General features: G+C 37.4%; 1 protein-coding gene across 1 annotated transcript in view; it reads right to left on the reverse strand.

Moving 5' to 3' along the window:
* Nucleotides 1–2,478: 2,478 nt before the first annotated feature.
* The window catches only part of pcbp3 (poly(rC) binding protein 3), a 51,490-nt gene continuing 27,046 nt past the window's right edge, over nucleotides 2,479–26,922 (reverse strand). The window contains 13 exon segments of the mRNA XM_057336760.1: nucleotides 2,479–6,175; nucleotides 6,546–6,715; nucleotides 7,541–7,593; nucleotides 8,413–8,500; nucleotides 8,502–8,516; nucleotides 10,163–10,204; nucleotides 11,143–11,286; nucleotides 12,305–12,433; nucleotides 12,675–12,806; nucleotides 13,858–13,974; nucleotides 14,238–14,270; nucleotides 14,354–14,377; nucleotides 14,625–14,791. Coding sequence (XP_057192743.1) covers nucleotides 6,121–6,175; nucleotides 6,546–6,715; nucleotides 7,541–7,593; nucleotides 8,413–8,500; nucleotides 8,502–8,516; nucleotides 10,163–10,204; nucleotides 11,143–11,286; nucleotides 12,305–12,433; nucleotides 12,675–12,806; nucleotides 13,858–13,974; nucleotides 14,238–14,270; nucleotides 14,354–14,377; nucleotides 14,625–14,699 — 1,077 coding nt within the window. The 5' untranslated portion in view covers nucleotides 14,700–14,791 and the 3' untranslated portion in view covers nucleotides 2,479–6,120.

Raw genomic sequence — 26,922 nt, forward strand, 5'->3', positions numbered from 1 at the left:
ATATGGGAATACTCACACATTACTGGCTTGAAGTATATTTAGGATGGAGTCGGTTCCCTGGAGGAGAGTTTTAATTCAAAGAGTTGTCAGCGTGAAGACTTTTAAAAGTGAGGATAAAATGGGTGCATATAAAAATTCATCATCAAAGATGCTTTTTATCATACCACATGTTCAAGCTCAATGTAAAGAAATGCCCGCAACTGTACATGAAACCAATTGCTGTTTAGAAAAACAAGATTAAGAAAAAGATAACGGTCCCATGAGCATAACAAAATCACATTACGGTGGAATAGTTGTAGCATTCAAACACGGAGCGACTCACAGTTTACACAGCTCTTTCTCTCCACAACACTTCATCATAAGCAGAACTGTCAAGCTTTAAATTGGCACCATTAAGGCCATTGTAGCCCATACATTATTCACCTATATTCTTCCTCTCATCCAGAGTCACAAATCTCATTCGTGATTGAGTTCAGATTCAGAAATGGCATCAAGACGACAGCGATTCTCAGGTATCGTAACCAAACGTGACATGCCATCTCATATGAGACTTGAAGGGTAAATAATGACCTAAATTTTAGTCAGTTTCTTACAAGGGTATCATGTGTTTTTTTGAATGACTTGGAGTCGTATGGATCATTTATGGGTTTTTTTTGAAGATTCTTCAGAAAGTCTCTTTTTGTGTTCATTCATTGTGAATTTTTCTAAATTACTAAACTAAATTACACTGAATTATTCCCACCTATAAAATATTCAAAGACATCCGGTCTATAAATATTTATTTTGTCTGATTTATATAAATGCTTATTAAAACTGAGTCACAGACACACATACACACCCTTTGCCTCCGTCTCTGGATGTCGAGTTTTGCTGCAGATTGTACAACAGCAGTTCTCAAAGAATCCAATAGCAACGGTCCATTTCATTCAGGAAAGGCGTGTGAAACTTCCACCGCAGGGCTAACAGAACAAACACGAGAGTTCTGGATTGTTTATCATCTGGACTCCTACCTTGTATTTTGTTTCCACAGGGGAACACATACGGTCAAACGTATTCAGGGACCTAGGGAGGACAATCAAGAGCTGTTATAATTTCCGTTTATTTCTGGCTGGAAATGAACTGAGGCCAATGACAGAAGGTGGGTAGGGGTGACCTCCCCCCTGAATTGACGTACTAATTTTGAAGCATGGCGGTCGTGTGAGGTCGTTCCAGCAGCCTTCCCCTGGCGTTTGAGAAAAGCCCGTCGGAGCAGCTAGCAATTAGCCGCGCTGACATTTCTAATTTTAAGACAAGGACTTTGAGTTTTCACAATGTGGAGAACCTTGTGCATCAAAAACGATAGGATAAACTTTTATAGGATGAATGAATGTGTTCTGTGGTTCCCGGATGAGTTGTGCATGTTGCTCATGGCACGGTTCAGGTAACCTTGAATCTAGCTGTATGGACTCGGAGGTCTTTGCAGGGGGAAAGTGTCAACGAGGCCTTTAGCCACTGGCTGCTATCGACTTTGATTTACTGTAGGTCACCCAGAAGGAACAATGCACCTGGCCTGACAATTACGTTTAACTGCAGTTGTACAGTATTTGCTTGTGATAATGACGGGTATAATGTATCCCAAGGATATACACTCATTTATAAATAATTGAGCATGACTTTGCCGTGTTATTTATTTTTGAAGAACATCTGACTCCACTGAAAGGTGTTTTAGAAAAGATTACACACAGGTCGAGTTTCATCAAGCTAATTACAACAGTCAGCGCCCTCTAGTGGTACAGACTGGACAAACAGCATATTATGATATACAGTACTGGGAAAAAGTGTCCAGTTTTGGACAACTGAATCTTTGCGCTTTATTCAAATATATGATTAAAGATGTTGCATATTTGTACTTGGGGTACAAACTGAAGTTCAGCTTTAAGAAGAATTTAAAGAGGCTTGGCAAAAACAGAAGTACAAAACATGTGCAAATTTATAAAGACATAGCCCAGGAGAATGACTACAAAATAATATCGCAAGTAAATAACATCGATAAAAATTGTAGTCAATGTTTGCCTTATTTCCGGCAAGCTTTTGTTTTTCTATGCATTTTTTTGTATTTTCAAATAAAACTCGTAATATTGCTGATATGCTGTAGTATGCTTTTACCAAATTATTTAGCCTAATAAATCGCTTAAAAGCTTAGTGAAAGAAAGTTTTGTGAGACATTAAAGGAGTAGTTCACCCTAAAAATGGGGACCATTCCAGAATTGATTTTCAGGTCCATTTGTGTGATTTCTATGTCAAAAGTCGAACATATCTACAAATCTTAATCTAACAATAAACACGTTGTTAGATTATATTTTACTGTCTTTGATTATACATTACAGCGCTATCTTTGACATTTTTGTTTTAGGGTTTTAGAGTTGTTCACCAAGTTTTACATTTAGCATCTTCTGAATGTATTTTCTTCATCAAAAAATAAAAAAACAGCACAGAGAATTCAAGGGAAAAACCAACTTTATTCTTATCTTTTTACAAAACATTTCAAAGTTAACCTAACCGCAGCAGTAATTTAAATCTAATATAAACCTGCAAGCAGCAAATTGTTCAACATAAAATAGTTACTCTTCATTACATTTTTAAACCGAATCATTTACAGAAGCACAGACAGACCGAGGGCTTTTTCCTTCTTTTTTTTTTGCTGCTCTAGTACAATAATAATCTGCATGACCAACAAAATGATTGTAATGTAATGGTTTTCAGTGTATATGGTATGAATTTGTGTTAAATTATGAGTGCAAATCAAACACAAGATTTGAATGAGAACAACATCATGAGGCCAGGCAAAGATGAAATATGACCAAAACATAGAAGCAGTTTGAAATTCCTTACCATGTTTTCCACCAAACAGTTTACCGTTTTCAATCACTGCAGTCCCACACAAGCATTTATTTTATTGCATTTGTGAAAAACGAAAGAACAGTACCGAGTAATAATATTAATAGCAATGAAAAATAACAAGAGCCTCCCTTGGTAAAGCATTCTGCTACTAAGAAATGTCACAGTTAAGCATGCTGTTACATATTATACCTCTGTACAGTGATCTAAAACACACCACATTATGGACTAAAGAGAACATTAAACAAAACATTCCGTACAGTTATCACAAGACATGGCCTTGTGGAAACATACAATCAAACTTAATCTTTAACTGAGCCTAAGACACTCACACGAATGTTACAATTCAAAGCAGTGCAAAACATATGCTAAATGTGACAAGAAACGTAATCTAAAACACCAACAAAACGTGTTGAATAATTCCCGCTAAATGAGTCATTTAAAGCACTACCATGACATCCTTTTCTGTATACTTCATTTTGTATGTTGAATTCCAACATTACAAAAGTCCTGTGCTCATACTTTAGATGATAACAAATCATACCGTATAAATTGATCTATATTATAATGAGGCCTGACTGTGGACTGTAGATGAACCCTTGGTTGCATCTTTGATTTGGCTGTAGTGTAAACAAATACAAAACCAAATATATAAATCTAGAATATTTCTTTAGAGCTTCATTAGAGCTTTGCAAATACATGCGATTTTACCTGGTTATCTCAAAGCGAATGCATTTTCAGTTATGAGACTGGAAAATGAAGTAGGTCTCCTAATGCATGATTACACATTCTCATGTAAAACCATGCGATGCATCGAGAAAAAGAAAAGATTAGTCTGTTTGTTGAATAGTGAATCGCATGTTGAAGCAGTTACATTCAACGTTTAACCTCAGTACCACATTTGCTTGATGTAAATGTGGAGAATGAAGTACATATTGATTGTCCACAGTGGAGAAAGTTCAGATTTGGCCAAAGGGGGAAAACTTAACACGTGCGCTGCTTGGTATGGAAAAACATCCAGAGCTTAATCAAACTACAAACATGGCAATGTTGGTAGTGGGTAAATAAATGAATGGAGAAAAATATAATATTGGCCATTTTTAGACACACAGGTAGCTCCGCCCACAACTCCACAGCATTATTGGCCAGTGTAATGCTACAGAAATCCCTCACTTCATTCTTAAAAGCGATATAGTCACACAATCATAAAGAAAACGTAAGGAATTGCATCTAAAGGTGCCAATAGATGGAAATCTAACAGGAAAAATGAACTATGCATCAGGCTGTCTTACTTTCTAACCACAGCATAACATGCAACACAAAAAGCCTTAAATTGATCAAATTAGAGTTTGCAATCAAAATCATTCACGACTTCTAAGACCAGTAAGGCTACGTCTGCAGGAGTAGTATAGGCAGGAATCATGGATACTGGTTATAATCATAAAAAGGCCAGTGGCCTTACTTAAAACTGTTATAAAGAAACTATCTTTGAGCATTGGCAGACAAGGTTGGTACACCTGCCATCGCACTCCAATCCGGCCTAAACATTCCAGAGCCCATCAGTGATGAGATGACCTACAGACAATAGTAAAGCGTTCTGTGTGCAGAAAAACACACTCAGCAAGTGTTTAGACTGCGTGTGCATGTTTCAGAAGCTGCCAGTGGAGAACAACCTTTAGTCTGGCTTGACGCATGCAGAGCTCGTGTACGTTGCCATATTGAAAGCAATATGGAAAACGCTGTTAGAATGAAGCGCCAGTGCGTTGGGCTGGATTCCATTATCAGCTAATCTGTATTCACTTCCAAAGAAACAAAGCATGTTTTTCACACTGCTGAAATAACACGTTGCATATTAAAATACTACATAAACAATTCTTCCGTAATGCACTATATTCAACCATTATTAACTCCGATTGTGAGCATGCAGTAAAGCTCCGAGCGCAAATCCTTGAATCTCGGTTGCATTTGTTTGCAGCCTGTGTTTTGAAAGTGAATACGAGAGACTAATAATGGATTCAGAGTTACTCCACATGCCACATCGACAGATGCCAAGAAATATACGGGCATGTGCATTTCACTGCCATCTATTTTTATGAGATGCACTGTTATGAGGTACCTTGTAAGCAAAGCTCTGTGTTTCAGAATGAAGCACAGGGCTATTGCTTTAAAAAGACGAAATTTCATGTGACTTCAATGGACGATTACGGTAGCTGTACCATCAGTGCACACCATAACATATAGATCGCAAAACATGAATTCACAGTGAAAGCGATGACAAAACAGGACACAAGTCAGTGACATGAGGTACTAGAGAACCAAAAAAATGAACTGTACTTTAAAATAAACAGGAAGTAAGTCATAAATAAGGATCGTCAGGATCACAAGAGAGGTCGAGTAGGAGTGACATCTTAAATATGTGCACGCTATACAATATAAACGAGTTAAAATGACTGAAAATACATGACAGCTCAATACAGAGAGAAAAACAAACTAGGTGCAATGCCATTGGCTCAAGGGTCATGTGATGCAGTGAAGGATCATGGGTAGAAATTAGAGAGTGCCCATTCCAGTGACCTCAGACGTCAGCCTAGAACAGTTAGGGGAGGAGGGAAAAGGGGAGGGGAAAGGAAAAGATAGAAAAAATAGATAACAAAACAATTCAGAAAGCATTATGTACAGGAACGACAGCTTATTCCGCTTTGTTGCTCTCCACGTTTAGTAAATCTCTGTGTAACTGTGACGCATTTCTTTACATTTGTAGAAGTGAAATCAAACAAATTCATATGTAAAATAATCTTTGAAGAAACTGTTTCCTCAATGTAACAACATCCCCACAAACTTGCATCACATCACTAGCTTCTTGCCAACAGCATTGCTAAAAAGCAACTGGATGCACTTTTTTATTTCTTTTCTGGCTTTTTTAAACAATTTTAAACAATCTTTTCTGACAAACTACAAGATTCAGCAACGGTACTTAACTAATCTGGACAAAAGAGTAAATAAATGTACAACACGGTCCGAGCATTCAGCATGCTAAAACACTACACTAAAACACTGCATAACATGAACAATTCATACTACAGTTTTCCTGTGTTTCATTGGGTTTCTTTTTTCAGTCATCTGCCTAAAGTACATGAGCGTAGCTACTGATGAACTTGAGACCATGCGGTTTAGTGGGACCGCTGGTGAGTTCTAAGGGAATACTGTATGTAAGCTTTATTGGGAATCAGCTGCTTTGGGGCTTCAAGATGTAGTCATTGATGAGGGGTCAGTCCACATGGCTGCCACATCTCTGAACCTGCCATCAGAACCGTGGGAAAGCAATATATGCATTAGTGTCGCCCTGGCCACTTGCATTACATTTACATTTAAGCATTTGGCAGATGGTTTCGTCCTAAACTAATTACAGTGTGTTTTGTTTGAAATACCAAACCCAAAATCTTGGAATTGCTGCCCTTAACAGAAAAGCATGAAAACGTAAAAAAGTGGATGTGACTGACGACAACATCTCTTGGACTCTCTGGAAGTGGCAACAATGATATCGTCGGAGCGAGGTTGGCGATCTATCTGGGATGGCAATTCATCTCTCTAATCTTAAAGCTCACAGCACAAGATGCATTTGAAATACTGTAATGTCTTTATGCCTGTAGTGTAAGGAATGGGTCTACCTTGCGTTGATTAGGTACTGGGCAAGGCTGATGTTGGCAGGGGTTCCTGTAATGGTGATCTGGCGCTCTGATGACCCTTCCATGGCATTAGCGATTTTGATCTGCGCTCCGGACATCTGGCGGATCTCGTTGATTTTGGTTCCCTGGCGCCCGATTATGCAGCCTATTAGCTAGGAAGAAAGAGCAAAGGTTTATTTGTGTCACTGATTGAAGGTATGATTCTTTTGGTAGTATTCACAATAGTGCAGTAAGAGTACACCTTTACATAAACGTGCTTCAAGATGCCAAGAACCACCTAAACGGTTCCATTAAGAACCTTTAAGATCCGATTAAAGTTCTTCAGATTACGGAATTGTTCTTTGTGGAACCAAAAACGGTTCTTCTATGACATTGCTGTGAAGAACCTTTTAAGCTCCTTTATTTTTAAGCGTGTAGTACGGTAAGTATACTTGGGTTTTTGACAAATCAAAGACATGCAAATAGAGATCCTGTAAAAAAAGGCGCAATTGAATTAGCATTCCGATGCTAAAATAATTAAACAAGGTTCATGCATGAATTTATAACAACCTCAGTCAGAATGGGTTTTTATGGCTCTTACGGAATGCAAAGGAAGATCAGATTTTTTTTGGAAAATATTGTTTTTGTTTGAAGAGATACTGTAGCTGTCCACTGCACCTCTATTTGAGTGACTCAAGTAAGTTGACTTAAGACTTGGACACCATATAAGGGTCTTGATATTTAACAGTGTTTAAACGAGTAACCTGCAGTGAATAAACTTTGTCCATTTAAGTCCTATAGACCTCTTCGGATGACGTTAACAATGCTGGTTCAATGCTGGTCCAGAAGAACTTCCCGTTTCAGTTCTTTAACATTTCGTTAAACAAATATCTTTAAGATTTAATTATACTAAAAAGCAATAAACAAATTATGAAACCGGAAGTGCCTTTGCATCTTGCAAAGGGGTCTATAGGACCATCATTCATGTTTATACTCACATCATTGGGAATGGTGAGTTCATGAGTACTGGCCGGGGGACTGGCATCCAGACCTGAATCAGAGAGCAGAGGGAAGGTCGAGACACAGCCTAGGAAAACCAACATAATATACAAACACTCCACTTCTATAAAAGACCAGTTTGTGTTTCTGGTGTGCTAGTTTTGGCCAGGTTCTATAGTTGACTTATTTCAATAGCTTAGTTTTGAATTTAAACAACGTCTAGTCTAGACCATCTAGAATTAGATGAGCAAAACCCAGCATAATACACCCTGCATAGAGTTTAATGGAGCCTGTGTTTAATCCCAAACTACCATAAATATCTCTAGCGTCTTCTCATCTGGTAAGGCAACTATCCAGTGTCCTTGGTTTGACACAAACATGTATTGAATACATGTGCTATACTGTATTTGTGAATAGCAAGGCACACAGGCATTTGGTTTGTATAGTTCCGAGTGCATCAAGATGAATCCATTATTAATGTCTCGTGGTCTGTAAAATCCAAACACTGATATGCTTCTCTTGTAGCTTCTGAAGGGCAGCAAAGAACACAGTTTAAGTGATTTGTAATCCCTTTCAAGTACAAAAATCAGTCTCTTGTAAAATTGGAAAAGTTTAGGATTATGTAATCTAATAAATACAAATAATAAAATAAATTAAGACATAGCAGGTTGCGAATTGTTTAAGCAAATAAAACACGAAAAAAGTAAGTAAGCAAAAATGTAAACTAAAAATGCCACAAGGGCAAGTGCAACCACCACGGGCATGTCATGATGCTTGACATGGAACGAGAAGGAAAAAGAGAGAAAGACAAAAAGAGCGTCTCTACAGGTACAAAGAGAAGGAAGCTCGAAAAGGGCTCGTGGGTACGTACCAGGGAAAGCAGGGGTGGTCTGTCCGAGGGGGGTAAAGGGGGTTTGCTGCATAGCCAACTGGTGGAGCTTGGTCAACTGCTGAGGGTTCGGAGGGACAGTAGAGCTAAGAGTTTATTGTTATAAGACAGGTCACACCAAGAAATCAAGAAACTAAACTAGAACAAAGAAACATTGAGGATAAGAAGCCATGACACACTGTGGTGGAAGAGCAGTAGAAAGCTCAAGATATAGAAACTTTTGTAGGACTTGGCCTGACTTGGTGGCTTAACCTCATATGTGTTTGATTTATAGACGTTTTTTATTGACCCTTCAATAAACCCCACCTTAAAAACCGAACCAAATTCTACCTCATTTATTTATTAATTTAGATCATGTGATAATAAATAAAGAGCATATAGTACCCTACTGTAAATGTGTAGAAACATTAAGGAAGGTTTTAATGATGTCATCATTACACACCAATGAAATGCAAACACCTCAAAATGAAATTTCTTTCTTCATTTATTCACCATCGTGTCATTTTAAACCTGTATGACTTTCTTTCTTCTGCAGAACACAAAAGAAGACATCTGAAGAACATACCAACATTCTTCAAAATATCTTCTTTTGTGTTCCACAGAAGAAACAGTCATATACAGGTTTCAACATTAGGGTGAATAAATGATGACAGAATTTCTCTTTTTGGGTGAGCTGTCCCTTTAAATAAAGCTTTTCCTTTGAGTTGATCAAACATTCGTCTTGATTCTTCGCCTTGTTTTACCAAACAATGTTTAAGTTCACAATGTTTTAAACGGTGTAAAAAAGCAGCTTCAAATGCTTTACAATGTTAAATTACAATAAAAACCTAAAATCCATCCACCCGAGCAGATTTGACTAAAAACCAAAATGGGCGGAGCCTATTGTAGGGTCAACTGGATTGAATTTATTGCGAGTGTCATTTAAATACTACGCTGCCTTGGTTCACGAGTTTCGCTGGTGATCTTATGCGCTGTGAAGGGGGCTAAACGGATTCGAAAGCGAGATTATCACCAAGAGTAATATATTCCTACCACACGCCTGAGCCACAAGTGAAATGCTATCCAGCTGAAATTTGAACATACAAGCGCTTGGGCAACCTTGAGAGGACACGCGAGCACATTCCTCATCCATCCCTTATTAAAAGCCTTGGAAGCCTCTAAATCTGAGTTTAAAGCAGGCTGAAAGGGACATCCAACCTCGACTTGAGTTATTGCGTCGTCAACCAAAGCGTCTGAGAGCATCAATCACTGCCCATCTTAAATGAAAAGAACTGACACACGCCATCTCTCTTTCACTCTAATAGATATTCATTTCGATTATCGATGAGGACGGCGTCGCCATCTCGATCAAAGGACCATCAGGATTGTAATGGTGTTCCTGTTATGATCAGCTCAGTGGTTCTCAAAGTCCTAAAAATACAGAAGTTTCATTTCAATTCGTTTTGTCGTTTTGCCATTAGCGCCACGTTTAACGAACGACGTGCGAGTTCGGTCGAAACGTTCCACTTCATATGTATTTACAGAACATTACGCCGTCGTTTGCTCCAACAGGCCAAGCCCTTAGAAGTTTTACATTTCGGAGGGAGAACAATTTCAAAAATTACACATCAGAAACGTCATATTAATATTACTGGTTAATATTAATAGAGAGGTCCACGCTAAAAACTACAGAAGCATGCAGAACGCTAATGAAGCTAAGGAGTGGAGGGGTGAGGGCTGGCTGGGGACTCACATCTGGGTGTGGAATGGCATATTGTCCCTGAATTGTGTAGGCCTGTGAAGATGGAACAAAAGAGAAGAAAAATCACAAACATTTTCACAAGGCCCATAAAACACAAGGGATAACCGCTAAAAGATCTAGTCATATTTTAGAGGAAAATCAGGATTCAAAAGCTGAAATATCCTGGAAGCGCTACAGAATTTTATTTTACGTGCATAATTTCCATGAATAGTTCTGCAATAATATTCAGTAAATGTATCATTTAAAGACATAATTTTCGTGTCAGTCTGTGACAAAATGGAGTCTATCTGAAGAGTTTAGATGAATATATAATATCCCTTTTGTTTCAGAAAAAAACACATTTTAGAAAGTTTAATTGTCGTGTGATTCTGAGAACTTGAATTTAAATGTAAAGTGCTTGTATTTTATGTCAAAGCCATTGTGGTGGATGATGTGCCCGTGAAGAAATAAAAAAATATTGAGACCTTTGCAAAAGGATATTATCATTCACCATTAAAAGAAATGTTACATATGTGTACAGCACTACAAACACATTGTATTTTGTGTTGGTTAGCAAATGAATGGGGATGACTTTGAGAATCATGTCTGATAGCATATCCATTTAATATTTATAACTTGACTTCTCTGGTTTATTGGAATCCCAAACCAATGGAAATTCAGATGAACAAACGCTGTCCAAGTCTTTTCTCACAGCATCTCGTGGTGATACACTTGCGCTTCGCTCCAGCTTTGAAAATATTAAAAGGATATGATATTTGCTTTGGGAGGGAGGAGTGTGTTTTGCAAAAAGAGTTTGCAAATGAGATGCCGTGAGGCTGCTCGAGTTAACAACATCTTGAATGAAAATACACTCAAAGGAGCTACAACACATCCAGGTCTCATTTGCAATCGAAAGCTCCTCTCTCCTCTTCCCTGGTTAGGATGGTGTGACGTCATGCAAGTGAGAAGGTGAGAAACCTGAGTAGACTAACAGGCAGTGGCTGGTGCTGGAGAAACAGGCTGAGATTGGCTGCAGACGCCGCCAGCGGGTCGGCTCTTACCTGGCCACCTGAAAAAATGACGGGGGTGGAGGCGGGCTTTGGGCGGTAGGGGATGGTGGCACCTTTCGGTGGGGACTAGGAGAGGGGAACAGGTAAGAGGCAGAAACAGCGTTAGACTGGGAAAGTGTAGACAGATGTGCGAACAATAAATTTGGACATTGTGCGGTACAGTCGGACGAGAGCAAGGATCTTACGAGACTCCTCTTGAAGATTTGTATGCAAGTGGTTCGGAGTCGAGCTTCAACTGTCTACAATATGAAAAATGTGTAAGCAAGAAACAAAGATGTGGAAGTCACCTTAATGCATCAAGATGCAGGAGGAAAAAGGATGCACAGATTGTGCGAAGAATATACTGTATACGGCTCACTATATAGCCACAGAAACAATTAAGAGACCATTTACATTTTTTATTTAATTAGCATTTCTAGATTCTATTGTGGCCATTCCAGTCCAGTGTCTGTTGAATTTCAACAAAAACAAATCTCAGGAGTGACAAAGTCACCCAACAGCATGACAAGACATGAAAACTGTGATAAAAATCCAGGTTATCTCAGAAAAAATATTAATTTTGAACTCCTAAATACATGTACAAATATTACTGTTGTAAGTAAATATGAACTTGATTTCTTTGCAGTATTATTTTTAGAATCTTTTCTGTTATTTTGACCCGTTTCTCCCGTTTTCATTTTCTGCAAATAGAAACAATCTTTTTATTTGAAATTTGGGAGAAATATTGTTTGTAGTTCACAGAATGAAACAAAACTGAGCTTTTTACCTAATCACACACCTATAAATAGTCAATTTAGATCAACTGAAAATAATTTTGAAATGGTCTCTTAATGTTTTCCACGGCTGTATATAAAAGTAGTATGTGAAACGATATGCATTATGCAACAATGTACTGTATGTTTCATATTACAGCATGATGATTTGTTGTCACATGACCTTACTATATTTTACCATGATGTCATCATGTTTTGTTTCAGAGAGCGTCATCCGGTCACAGTGTATCTTTAATCCACTTTTGCGATGTTAAAAATGATATGGTATGTTGCTTATAAAACACGTTTGTTTTTTCCCATCCATACTGTACCTCCAGCATGACCACACATATCTGTTTGACACACTGGATAATGGCTTCCGGAGTGCCAGAGATTGTCACGGCGCGCTCTGTGGAGTTAGGCAGCATGTCCCCTGCTACCTGAACCTGAGCCCCTGTGGACTGAAGTGGAAAAAACATTGAATCAGAGCGAATCTGCTGCTGAAGGTGTGATTTGTTCTGAGACCGCAAAGTGGGATGCATTATTCTCTCTGGGGAACGTCTGGCCAAATGCTGCCGACACATCTGCGTGCATGCACACGTTTCATTTCACATCATTTATAAAACAACAAAATGCAATTTTTTGGTTAGTGGTAAAGTTAGAGTGCGTGTTAGACTCAGATATAAGGGCTAAATGGTGCACCTCTCTCATTTCTTTGATTTTGGAGCCTCCTTTACCAATGAGAGAGCCACACTGACTGGCGGGCACCACGAGGCGGAGGGTGACGGGGGGCTTACTGGTGGCTGGGCTGTTGCTCATGGAGTTGATTATATCCTAAAGAAATATCAAAAGGTAGTAAAACATGAGCAATACAATTATAACAGAGCAGGTGCTGTTATGTACAACTCCATCTGCTGTTATAAAGCATGCTGAACACAAAGTGTGTGATAGAACACTATAAAGGACGGATGAGCTGTACGATATTGTATGACAGATTTTGCTATAGCGTAGAATACAGACTAAAACAAACAAGTTAAGATTAAGAAGAACTTATTTAGCAAGGATGTAGTTAATATTATGTGAGGTCACATACAGAATACTGTATCTGCAATTTTACAATGATTTCAAATGTGCCACGTCTATGTGACAGCATGACAAGACCTTTAAACTAGAAATGACTTTTGTTATTTTGCTTTACCTCAAGTTTTGAACAATGTCAATTTCTTTTAGCAATTTTCATATTTTTGCATTACATTTGGTATGAATAATCTTTTAGATTACGCAATTTTAAAAATGATATTAAAAAAGAGATTAAGTAAAAAATGTCTTTACATTTCCAGAAAAAAACACACGATATTTTCATAATCTGATTCAGAGTTATTATAGTTTTGATTTTAGTTTTATTAAGTTTTAGTAATATTTTGTATTAGCTTTTATTTTTAGCTTCTTTGTTTTTATTTAGTTCAAGCTTTAGCAATTTTGCTAAATGCTTTTGTCATTTTAAAATGTATTTGCTTATTTTTTATGTTGCTAAAAAGATAAATTAATTTTTATTTTAGTTTTTGTTTATTATTATAACTTTAGTGCTTTAAACTTAATTCAGTTTATTTTTGAGGCAACATTTTAATTTTCCATCAATAGGTCAATATTTGATTTGATTTCAATGAACAGAAATGTTTTCAAAGTTTTAATTTTAGTAAACTAAAATAACCTTGTTCTGATTTAGATCATACTGCCCACTTCTACTGTGAAGTGTGACACATCTGTCAAGTATGACCTGTTCTATGCTAATTTCTGGTGTGTTTAACTGCTAGTTTTGTCATAGTATTGTTTTTGTATGTGCTCTGTGAAGTGACGCGTCAAACATGCATGTTGAATACAACACCTCTTCAAACTTGTATGCGATCATAGCGAAGGCTTTGAAGATGGCATCCGTGGGCCCAGTGATGGTGACGATTCTCTCAGGACAGTTTCCTTCCGAGATGTTGATGCGAGCACCGCTCTGCAGGACGGCAAAGAGTCATGATCTGTTTGGGGTTCCTTATTAAAGCATTAAAAACATTTAACACACATCTTGTGGAATAAATGCAATAGACTTCAGCTAATTCATTTTGTGAATAACCCACAATGTGTTCAATCAGAACAATAGCGCTTTACAGAATTACAATAACCGTGCATTGTTTAAATGCAAAGTCAAAGACAGTCAAAAATTGACATTGCATGACGGTAACATCATCGGGCATGAAAGAGCTCAAGACCACATACCTCTTCACGCATCTTCTTCACAGTTTCCCCTTTCTACAAACAAAAAAATACAGTTTACATCATTCTAATTCAGAGATTTGTATACATTTACTGGCAGGTCAATATATTTAACATACCTTTCCAATGATGCTTCCGACTTCCTGCGGAAATAAAACAAGGAATCATTTTAACAAAATCTTTAAAGCACAAGCAAACATTTTTGAATTTCTATGAACTGCCTCACCAAAAAAAAAAAGTATATTCAACCCAAAGGCCACTGGAACCCCTGATTCACCTTGGCCTGAAACAGTAGGTCAACTAAAAACACGCCCCTCACGCAGGCAGCTGTGACATCACCAACCTACCCAGAAACCCTCATCAGTGTACTGCTCTGCGGGTTTAGCTTACCTTGCCGTGCATGAGAAGCCTGATGGTCAGGGTCACATTCAGCCCGCCCTCAGACTGGACTTTGCTGGGTTCCATACTAAGATTGTAGGTGAAGTGGGAATATGGTCACGTGACAGGAAATTCCCAGGAGCAGGACAAGAATGATGGTACAGCAGCCAACCAGTCACCTGCGTGAGGGGGGTGGAAGTCATTAAGAGCTCATACATTTCCAAATGAGTAATGAAGCCATTTGCAGTGAGCTTAAAGCTTGGAATGAAACATGTTTGTGTTCAACACTAGACAGCTTTATGGGCATGCATTTGGTTACAACAGAACACTATTGGATCAGTTGATGTTAAAACAAAAATCATGGTTACAGTAAAACACTTGTCTTGTATTTTTGCTCTTACATTATTTACTCAGTCAAACCTTGAATAGTACAGACTCTAAATCATACTTTAAGAGATGGAACTATCTTTTTGGGTGGATGTATATGGTCATTTATGTAGTGTGCGCCATATGAACAGTCTGCATTCAATGTGTGCAATTTACAATTTTTTCCAAGCCCACATAGCCCCACATTTCATTGTAAGTAGTTGTAATAAAAAAGGTACTAAAAGAGAAGTCTAAATTATGTTTAGTGGTAATCAACAATATTTCAAAAATGCTGTCAATCAACGGTCAGAATACCCATTGATATCACAGCATGACATCATTTATATGTTATATGCAAAATTGGAACACAAGAGGGAGCACTTCACATGTCATCAGTCAACATCACATTCATTCTCATGCTGTAATCTCAAAATGAATTTCAATATCAACTTGTAAGAAGATCCTTTAGCTTTTAGCATATGTAGCACAGCTGAGCTGAATATTTCATGGGGCTACGCGCGGCCAGTGCAACAGACACAGTCATACAAATATTGAGAAAAATGTGAAAAAAACAGAAAAATGTAAAAGGTTAAATTGATCTCTGTACACGTATAAAAGAAGAAAGTTTATAAACTAGATTTAACATTAATGTGCACATGTCTTATTGTAATGCCAGTAACTTGTAATGTTATGGTTTGAAAATCCACAAAAGCTCCACATCTCTCAGAAAAAAAGATATTCTACACATTATCTGCCATTTATCCATTATCTAATCATTTATAAACTATTTTTGCTCACCAAAAGTAGTGTAGCACTTTTGTCTTCATTTAATACATTTTACATCCACTCCACACATTTTCCCTCTTAGGGCCCTATTTTAACGATCTAAGCACGTGCTCTAAAGTAGAGTTGCGCAGTGTACCGGTGCTACGGTAGCATCGCGATGCTAAAGCTTCAAAATACCCGCGATGCCTCTCTATTTTTTAAACGGTAGATTCGTAGTACCGTAGTTAATGTTGCATGTGCGCATTAATATTTATTTGAACACTTACATCTGCCTTTTTGCGGTGTTTATCTCCAAAATGAATGTGTGTTTTGAATGTCTCGGACGAGTTAATGATCCAAATTCACGATTTTCGAATTGGTTAAATGACTCAGTGGGAAATTGACGCCACCTAATGGCCGTTTTAGTTCTGCATTTTAAGTAAGCCTAATATTTCCCTTTATAAAGACTGCTGTATCAATTAAATTTGTCCAACATTTGAAAAATGTTACGTGAAAAATGATCTAGTGTACTTTAGTATTTACTACAGTAAACTACTAAAACTCATAAATACTAGTGTTTTTGAGTCTTATCGTAGTAAATATTTAAGTATACTACAGTATTTACAAATGACTAAATGTAAATGTATTTGCTACAATTTATCAAATTACTACAGTTAATACAACAACATATTCTAGTGAAAAGTATAATACAGTTTACTATAGTAAATACAAAATCTTTAATCTAAATCTGTTTTTTGTATAGATTTGAATTATATGGCACAGCATTGTGATACTACTTGGTATCGAGATACTTCAGCTGGTATAGTATCGTAAGACATGTACCGTGACAACCCTAGTCTAAAGCGCACGGCGCATGTGCACTCAGGGCGTGTCCGAATCCACTTTTGCTAGTTTAAGGACGGGAAAACGGTTGGCGCGCCCGGGCGCATGGTCTAAACGGGTTGTCCCGATACTCTTAATGAGTAATGGATGTTTTTTGGGCGTAACGTGCAGTAAACCAATCAGAGTCTCATCTCTCATTCCCTTTAAAGAGTACATAACTAGGGATTTTTAAGGTCCTACTTTGGTTTAGTCTGGGCCTTTAAAAAACAAACATCTCAACTAATATCTCAGTCGTTTCTTCTAAAAAGCAGATCAAATGAAGAGAAAATATGAAGAAGTTTGCTTAAGTTTCTCTCCAGATTTTAGTTTCTGCAGTTTCAGAAGAGATTTTAAAAATGTTGTTCAAATTGCAAAACTGTGTTCAAATTTGCAAAGACACTAAATGCCATCAATATGCAACTAAATTAAGAGATTTCGATACACGTTTCAACATTTATTCAATTCGTACAAAACCAAATTAAACACGAAATGTATACCTCCACATTAAATGTATACATCTATACCTCTTATACTGTATGTCAACAAATTAAAAAAAAAGTCTCATTTGTGCCAAGTTTTCTAAAACAAAACATTACTTAAATGAGACATTACTAGGATTTATGATAATTCTAGGATATTATTAGGTCTCCTGAGCTTTTAAAAAGCAATTTCTGAGCAACCAACCCCCCCCCCTAAAATGATATACAATCCATAAAATACATTATGTAATGGTGATTCAGCAGAGCGCTGAGGACAGTGATTTTGTCTCTCCTCTGTACAGCTACAGAACTAGATCTGGTTTTCAGTGTTTTGTGCCGTCATGTGGGTCCAAGAGCAACAACGATTGAGAGATTGAAACATTAAGCCCTTCCAGTGCAGCTGGCAGACCTTCAAATAAAGAGCCGGATAAAAAGAGAGGAAAGGAGAATTATGGCGACTGTAGAGATTTACAACACGTGTGTTCAAGGATGGCATGTGTGGAGCACAAGGGTGGTGTATGTGAGGGTGTGTGTGTGTGTGAGAGAGATTCTGATGGGTGATTGAGATGAGCCGCCAGCTGTCCATCAATCTCTCTGCTTAACGCAGATTGCATAAAATTCTAATCTGCGTTAAGAGCTCACAAGGCTACAAAGCAGCAAAATAAATGAACAGATGTTAACCAGCTAAGGCCTGCACATCTACAAATACACTTGCTCATAAATCTAAAGAAAATTGTGTATGAAGATGGTCGTAATGGGTTCACAGAAACTCTATAGCAATTCAAACTATTATGGTTTAACTTCACCAAGAACAATGAATGCAAATGTAAAGTTCGTATGAAGAAAATTAGGTTGAATAAAACAGACCCAGAGAGACTATCTTGCGCATTTCAATTTCTGCGGTTCGTCTTATGACTCACGTAATGTTTAAGTTCTTTATCCACACAAGATGACACAAACCTCAAAAGTCTTCAAGTTCAACACTGCATGAAATCTTAACTAATTAAATCAGCCTGTAAAACAGCAAACAACTCCGAGATTGTGGGCGAGGTACTAACACCTTGTGGCAACGTGCCGAATGCACTCAATCTGGATTGAGGAGGGGGAACTCTTATCACTGTGATGTTTATGCTTCAGTTCTGCTGCTTCAATGAAACGCTGCATGAATTACATGAATATTACTCGGATTATCATGTTTATTTAAGGATGCCTGAAGGACTTTCCATAACTACTTTGTATATTCTGAGGTGACAAAAAATGAAGTTTCCTCAGGCACGTTTATGGATGATTTTTTTTTAAAATGAAGTTATTCTTCATCAAGTGTCTTAGAAACCGTAGTCTGTGCACAATTTATATTGAACACTTCTCTGAAATAAATAAATAAATATAGTCTATATCAAAAGAAAAGTAAAAGAAAAAATATTTAGAATTTAAAAAAATCCAACATTTTTATTGTGTTTTATTGTGTTTCCAAATAAGATTTTGTTCAATTATGCAAAAATGTTTAGGAACAATGATAGCTATGATGGCTATGAAATTAGACATAAGACACTAAAATTTATAAACGTAATACTCAAATGTAATTTATATAACAGGATGCGATATATAATACATAATTTGGATGACGATGAAAATTACACTTTAAATAGGTTTGCTAACAATATCTCTTTTTTTAAAGGAGATATGTTGAGATTTTAGCGGCATCTAGAGGTGAGGTTGCGAATTGCAACCAACAGCTCCCTCCACCCTCCCTTTCGAAGCCCTTGCGGCAACTAACACAGGACAAACATGTCATCACGTTTTCGCTTCTTTCCAGGAGATAACGCATTTAAGAAACGCGCTCTGCAGAACAGTTTGTCCATTTAGGGCTACTGTAGAAACAACATGGTGAATTCCATGCAATGGGACCCGCGGTGTATGTCGATAGAAATAGGTCATTCTAAGGTAATAAAAACATAACGCTTCATAATTTAAGGTCTTTATACACATCTGAAGACATAGTTATGTATATTATATTGTATTTCTGTCAATAGATCCTTTAGAAAAATTACACACTGAACCTTTAATAAACCAGTGAAAACAAAAGACCAAATATATGCCAAGTTAAAGAAACACCATCTGAAGCAGTGAACATCTGAACGCTACATCTGTGTGGATTATGGCAGTCAACAGAGCAAAAGCTATGGCTACAAAAACAAACCAATGTTACTAGGCACGTGTCCTCTGAACCACACATGCTGAAGCGTGTAAATTTGCAGATTAAAAATTAGAAATACTTCACATTTTAATTCTTCTTTATGTTAATCTGAAATGTTCCTGGCCGTTGATAAGGTCAGTTTTTGCTAAAGCACAGGATAGAGAAAGTGGGTCATGTCTTCCTCTAAAGAGCTTCTGGCCACATCCTCTGTGGTATCTATTGAATTAATCACGCTTTACGGTTGGTCGAGCAGCGCTCCCAAAATGCTCCTTTTTCTAACTCCCTCTCTCCCCGCTTTGGTACAAGCGCAGTATTAGATCTCGTTTAAAATCGTATTAATGACCAACAGTCTAATATCTTTTATCAATGGTGGGATGACACAGTTTACCGATTTATCAAATGGATAGTTCAACACTAATTTTGAACTCTAAATATTTAAAAAACGTCAATAATGATTAATGACATTAATGAATTTCGGTTCCATAAAGTTGAAAGTACATTTACAGCCTCTCTGTCCAACCTTATGTGCCTCAAATGTCCTTAAATACCAACTCACCCCAAAGATCATTTAAATACTAGACGAACTGCAGGTGAACTTGCATGAACTGAAAATGAATGAATGCATGACGGCATAAATAAATATGAATAATCATTTAAGCTCGTCTGATTGCTTTAAACCATGTTAGATTTGAGAGGACAAATTGCTGCCTACGGCTATAATGCACGAATGCGGATTGCTGCTGATCTCCCTATTGAGAAGGTTAGGATAGTATATACATTAAGTTTACAAAAATTAGGAATATGCATTTGCAGTAACAATACAAGGAGAAAAATATGGCATTGCTCTCAATGATGTCAAAAGGAAAAATAACAGGAGGTAAAAAACCAGCCCACCCCTATTCCTGTAAAATAACCACTGCAATTGAAAGCACTTCTGGAATAAGAATATAAATCAAAACGCTTTTTCAGACCATAGGCTGTTTTTCTAATTAATGTGAAATAAAAATATTTTTTTCAACATCAGGAGAAAAGACTGCACAAACAAGCCATTTGTCAACTGCTTAAAGGTATTGACCAACACAATAGAAATATGGGTACATTGCGGTCAGATTCATTGAAATTTCTCTTTGACAAAATAATTATACAAAAGGAAAAGTTAATCTTGAAAAGAAAATGTGTCATTATTTACTCACGCCCATGCTCTTTAAAATCACTGTGCTGCGAAAATTTTTGTGTGAGGAATTGCTTTGGCATTGGCTTTGGCAGAAGAGAAAATTGTCATTGAATATTTTAAACTCTGTTTCTCACTGCATGGTTTCAGAAGACTTAAATATAGTTTATAAATATTCTATTATAAACAAAAATATTGCTGCTGTCCTTTTAAAACCTTGTATCTCCATATTTTTTGTCATAAATCTTTATTATTATTCACCCTTTATGTTTATCACTGGGTATAGCAAATAACTAACCAATACAAAATATTAAAAGGTGCTTGTCAACTTTGACAAAACAGTATTTAATCATTTAAAAAGTGCCTTTTTTAAATAAGTGAATTTGGACATCCAAGGTTTCTGAAGGAATGGAACATAAATAGGTAGCAGTATATATTATTCTAATGATTATTTAATATTGTATCAAAATACTAAAGAAAGTACTAATAAATAATGTACACATTTTATTTTCAGAACTGTGCTGCACGTACTGTATCATGGATAAAATTGACAAACGTGTACTTTCTTTTTCACTCCAAATAAACTTGGTTGTTACAAACATTTTCCTATCAAAAACTGGGCAACAAAAAGATCCATCACTGCCAGCACGTCTGCACAAAGTGCTGACACACCGTCCACCAGCACCATGGTACTCGTCAAACTCTTGTGGATGAGTTACAGGCTGCTGAGTTTGTACATTCACTTCTCTCTACCTACTTTTCTATTAGATATGAACTAAGAAATCAAACAACAAAAGTTCTTTCAAATAAAAAAACTAATCTGATGCATTTAAAAAAATATTCAAGAAGAAAATAAAAGTGTTTTGGGGATTTAATCCATATGGAAAAAGTTCAAGTTGTTTCCATATCGTATGACAGGTGGTTGAAAGGGTGGAATTAAAAACATTGTTCCTTTTCATCAACAATTCCTCAATTGAAAATCACTTACATTTCACAAATAATGAATGTAGTAAGAAACAACCTCATTTTTTCGAGGGGCAAATCCAAGTACGAAAAAGTGGATGCGAGTTGATCAGAGGGTCTGGCAGAGGGGTCTGCACAGATCAAGCCCCATGATTTTATCGTGTTAAACACATCACTAGTCCTGTCAGCATGTCAAGCGCAAGAGCCTAACGAGACACGACGGTGTTTATTGGCGACACGGGCTCATTCGAGATTTCAGGGCAAATTACAGCCGGGGGCATTTTGTCTTTACTCTTGCTCTCGAAATCACAACGATGGGCGGCACAGAGAAGAGACACAAAAAGCAACCAGGAACGAGGGAGGTAAGAGAGAAATAATCGTCACAATAGTGTGGCGGAAGCAGTACTTGAAAGTCTGTAAAATAGTATTTTCATAGAAGCCCAAAGAACCAAATTAAATTGTTCACGCTATCCGAACTATTTTTACTTACTTGTTTGTCGGATGCAAACAGGCCCACGCATTATTTGAATCTCCAAAAAATCTTAAATATTATGGCTAATTCCCTAATGCTTCGGTACGGTGCCTTAATACCTAAAAAAATCATGGACTTTGTTTTTAGTTGCGCGTCATAGAAAATAAAAAACTGTGGCCAGAGACTAAGAAAGAGGATTAATGTTACAAGTGTAGCGCAACAGAAAAACATTATTCCAAACAGGATTATAAAACCATCACAGGACACTTTCATAGAGATTTAAAGCAGGGTTTAGTTCTATGCAGAAAAAAAACAAATGTTCATCTATACCAACAGTGTTGTTTTTTTGCCAGAAAACTGATCTCAACAACAACAACAAAAATATACTGTATATATATATATATATATATATAAACATTGACGTCTGCAAATGCGTGGGGTGGGAAGTTTGTCTCTTATCACAACATCCACAACTACAGACCACCCAGTAAATCTAATGTATTGATTTGCCATTGATGAAGACTTCACAAGAAGTGTATAATACATGTAAATGGGTCCTGTAAAGGGGATGTGAGGATGTGTATTATGATCGCTGCGGCACTGATGAGGTCCTTGAAGGGTCACTGCGCTAACTGTGGGGAGGAATTCAATTAAAACCTCCGAACACAGATCTGGGTTACAACATTTCATCTTCTGCCATTACAGATACAACGAACGAATAATGTTGTTAAATTTTTAAAAGCAATTTTTAAAGCACAGAAAACACAAAAGCAATATAACAGGCAGACACAGAAAACGCTAAATATAATCCACCGTCATCTGGCCTGTCCTAATCCTCAAAGGCAGTCATTACATTCTAACATAAGCCTGCTGGGTAATTCAAAGCCATGAGCAAAATAAAACAGGAGAAAGTGTTTACGTTCAATGTACTGTGATCAAAATGAACCATTTCTGACCTTTTCAATTAACAAAACACATATGCTGTATTCTTCAGAACCGATTGATTGATATTATGTTGCGTTCTTAAATTGATTTTTCATGGGAAATTATTTTCTGCAGAATTTAAACCCTACAAAGATTTGAACGCAGTAATGTGTTAAACAGAGCTGAATGTACTACACTGTAACTGTTAAAATGAAGCTTACTTAAATGGCCTAAATATTTGATAAGCACATAAGGGGCGATGGCTTCCCTCCAATATGCAGATTTGGTGGTCGATCGATGCGTCTCCCACCCGTCCGTTCTCCACTTATCCTTAATGTATTTTTCTATTCTTGGACTTAGGTGATTACATATAAATTAGGTAATCAATGACTGGTCTGAAAAGATGAGAAGTCCTTCAGAAGCTACAGTAGTTGGTGTACATGTCAAATGTAATGCCATCACTTTACACTCTAAATTCCTGCAATAGTTATGCATTTTAATACCATGACATGCAAAATGTGTGCCAAGCCTAATTCAAGCCAATTCGAAGTCAAATTTTCATATTTTTTTAGCTTTATTAAAAAATCAAATATGTTCACTGCCAAATGTTTTTTGTCTCCCATCCCTAGACTTGTATTTATGTCTTGTATAGAAGTTCTTTACTATCCGTTAATATTATCTTCTGTCGTTTTATATTCTGAACAATTCCATTCTATTCTATTCCATTACATTCTATATGGCTGCAATGATTGCAAAAGCAGCAATGGCAAAAAAATGTCCCCATGCACAGATACACACATGCATTACAAATAAATATGTCTGTTGTGAGATTTTTTGTTGAGTACTGTCAACACTGGCGATCTTCATTAGATCATTAGATACATATAATCTAAGTAATACAGACACTGAGAGATGCCACTTGGAAACAATCACACAACGCAACAGAAGCTTGCAGTTTTTCCATGCATCTCATCATTTGACAGAGCTTCAATCTGCCATTTGGTAAAAACAAACAAACAAACAGAAAATAAATAAACAGACTAAACATTATGAAACCAAGTTACAACTGAGAATTTGAATAATCTTTTTAATATATTCCAACTCGCATCCTAATCTGTTTTTCTTGAAGTCAAATTATAAACCACCAAAACAAAACAATATTGGTTATAACCCAGCCAATTCTGCACGAGGTCCCTTCTTTCAAAGTCGAGTTCACCCACAAAGTGAGCAATCATAGACTCCTTGACAGATCAAGTCATTTGCTTAAAATAAAGTATCGAATAAAACGCTCATTCCCTACACACACAAAGGGCAAGCATCACACACTAATAAAAAATGATAGTGTAGCTTTTCACTGTAAAACGCACGTTTCTGACTCAATCGTGTCCTGAGGCCATGCGGCATCACCAAGGCCTGTGCCCCTTTGGCTGGCCGTTGTATGGTGAGAGAGGAGGGGCCGTTCGGACATTCAGACGTGAACAACTCTGTGGAAGCCTTTTGTTGCGGCACACGTGTCTGTAGGGGCACCCTCCCCTCCTCAGTCTGACAGGCGGCTAGAAAACTGTCATCCCCGATCAGTCGCCCTTGCCTGGATCTCAACCCAAATTATGATCAAGAGCACAGTCGCCCAGCAATGCCAATCTAAGATGTAGAAAACTGATCCGGAAAGCTGGGATATCGGTACCAACAAGCCATGCTACTCTGTTGGCCTGCCGATCGAAGGGGGATGAGCAAGCCGAAGCGCAAAAGGGAGACACCTCTGGTCGTCTGAAGGCACGGCAGTGAAGACCATTTTAGAAATCAATGATATGAACTAAATCGGTGATCTGCTAAACTGAAGAAAACGCATAAACAAATTCAGTTATGAACCCAACTGCCAACCAGTTTGAGACATTTCCACGATACCAACAAAACATATTAACATATTTTAAAGAAAAAATGTCACAATAAAGCTATAAATGGACTCCCTCAGGTCAGTGCACGCTTGTATAGTTCAGGATTAGTCAAATAAATATATCAACTTGTCCATTTCATACATAAGTCTGCTCTAAAGCTGGTATTGGGTGGACCTGCGCCAATATTCATCATGACAGATAAAGAACCCATGACGATAATTGAAGTAACGATGAAGAAATTTGCGTCTCTCCCTACAAGCACTTAAAAAATAAAAGGTTGAACGCATTTAATGTTACAAACTGCCATCAAGGTCGGAATCGCAAGAGAGTCTGACACACTGGTCACAATCCTCCACGCCATTCTGTCTGTGGCATCCAGACCATTGTCGGATGCTTTACGAATTTAACGTAAAAATGGCTTGTTGTACATCTGAACCAAAAGCATGTTAAACAAATCAGTTGCATTAACATGACATCAATCACAAGCAACCTGATAAGACCAGAACGTCTCACAATTTCTTATGACCATTTAAAGACCATTTAAAACAAAAATACTACATTCTAGGCTTGTGCTCGACAGTTATTCAACCTTTGCGACCCATTCAACCTTTAACAAAAAAATCCTTTGTACATCGTAAGATTTGTTTTTCACTGAACTACCATAAAAAAAGATGTTTATATGGCAAATAGATATCATAGCTACAAATATTAGGCCACAATGTTATATTGAAGTATATGCTTGAAATAATATTTAAAAATGTAGATTTACCTTCACAGGGCTCCTAACCGACGGCCACCAATACTGACGTTCGGAAAGGACTGAAATTAAAAATCACAAAGGGAAAATGATTTCTCCACTGTTCTCTCGCTCAGCCCCGATGGAACGGCACCGTTTGATTGGTCCTGGTACGAGGTCATGTGGGAAAGGCGCTGGACACGTGATACCTTACCGAACACGACTGCGAAAAAAAATCGCCTAAATCCAAATTTCCCCGCATAAGTCCCTTGTTTGTTGACGCCTATTGTCATTGCTTGTCTGGTGGTATGTGTTTTTAAGGGTAGAGGAGTGCCACTACGCTCATTGAGCAGCCCCAGGGGTATTGGGGGTTGAATGGGCACCCACGACTCCAGTCGTCAGGGTATCTGGGCGACACGTCAGCAAAGCCGTAGCCACCACTGCACATGCACCTATCCTGTAGTCTGGTCTAGACCGGGTTGTCTGGTCTACTTAGCATCCATAATCTCATACATCAGTTAGTGTTGTCATAACGCTGAATATTTGTCTGTTGTGACATTTAAATTTCAGCCTTCATATGCTTTCATGCCCCTTTCCACCTTTATTCACCCCCACTGTCCTCGTTTTCTTTCCAAGGTAGAGACCAACACAACGACAACATGGCCTGAAAACCACAAGGTTTAAATGGGTGAGGGGGCGACTTTCAATCAACGTCACAATATCTGACTGACAGTGTGTCTAGTACTCATTTTAATCTGGCAGAGTGAGGAATTACGGGCAGATTTGCTGGCAAAAGACGGATTACCAACTCCATCGGCTAATTCGCTACAGTTGGCAAGAAAAAGAAGAATTAATCATGAATCACTGAGGTCAAAACCCGGCATCACATAACATTCATGCAGAGGTGTAAAGAGTACCTGAAAACCATACTTAAGTAAAAGTACAGATACCTTGCAGTGAAAATTACTCCATTACAAGTTATAAATCACCAATTCCAAAACGACTTCAATAAAAGTCTTCGAGTATCTGATTTTAACAGCACTTGAGTATTTTAGTCATACTGAATGTAGGCTCAAAGCAGCACTAGTCCTCAACACAAAACAAGAAACAGTCGATTCGTGAGGAGAGCAATCGCATTTATTTTCTTAAATCATAATAAGACTGAACACCTCAAAATTGCAACAAATCATGGTCGACACCATAACCTACTGTACGTCTATTACAAACACCCAAGTCTCATTAAAGCTCAAGTGCTCATAAGTAAGCCAACATTCTTCAAAAAGGTCTCTTCAATATAACAGATAAATAAAATAATGTTAGGTAAAATTAAAAAGTCAAAGCCAGCGATTGTCAACTACCTGATAATGCACTCGTATTCACATAAAGAAGGGCAAAATTCACAAGAAGTACCTTCAATGCCCTTTAAATGGCAATATTAATTCTTCTGTAGCAAAAATAAA

This window comes from Triplophysa rosa, linkage group LG6 (assembly GCF_024868665.1).
Source record: "Triplophysa rosa linkage group LG6, Trosa_1v2, whole genome shotgun sequence".
In the NCBI taxonomy this organism is placed as follows: Eukaryota; Metazoa; Chordata; class Actinopteri; order Cypriniformes; family Nemacheilidae; genus Triplophysa; species Triplophysa rosa.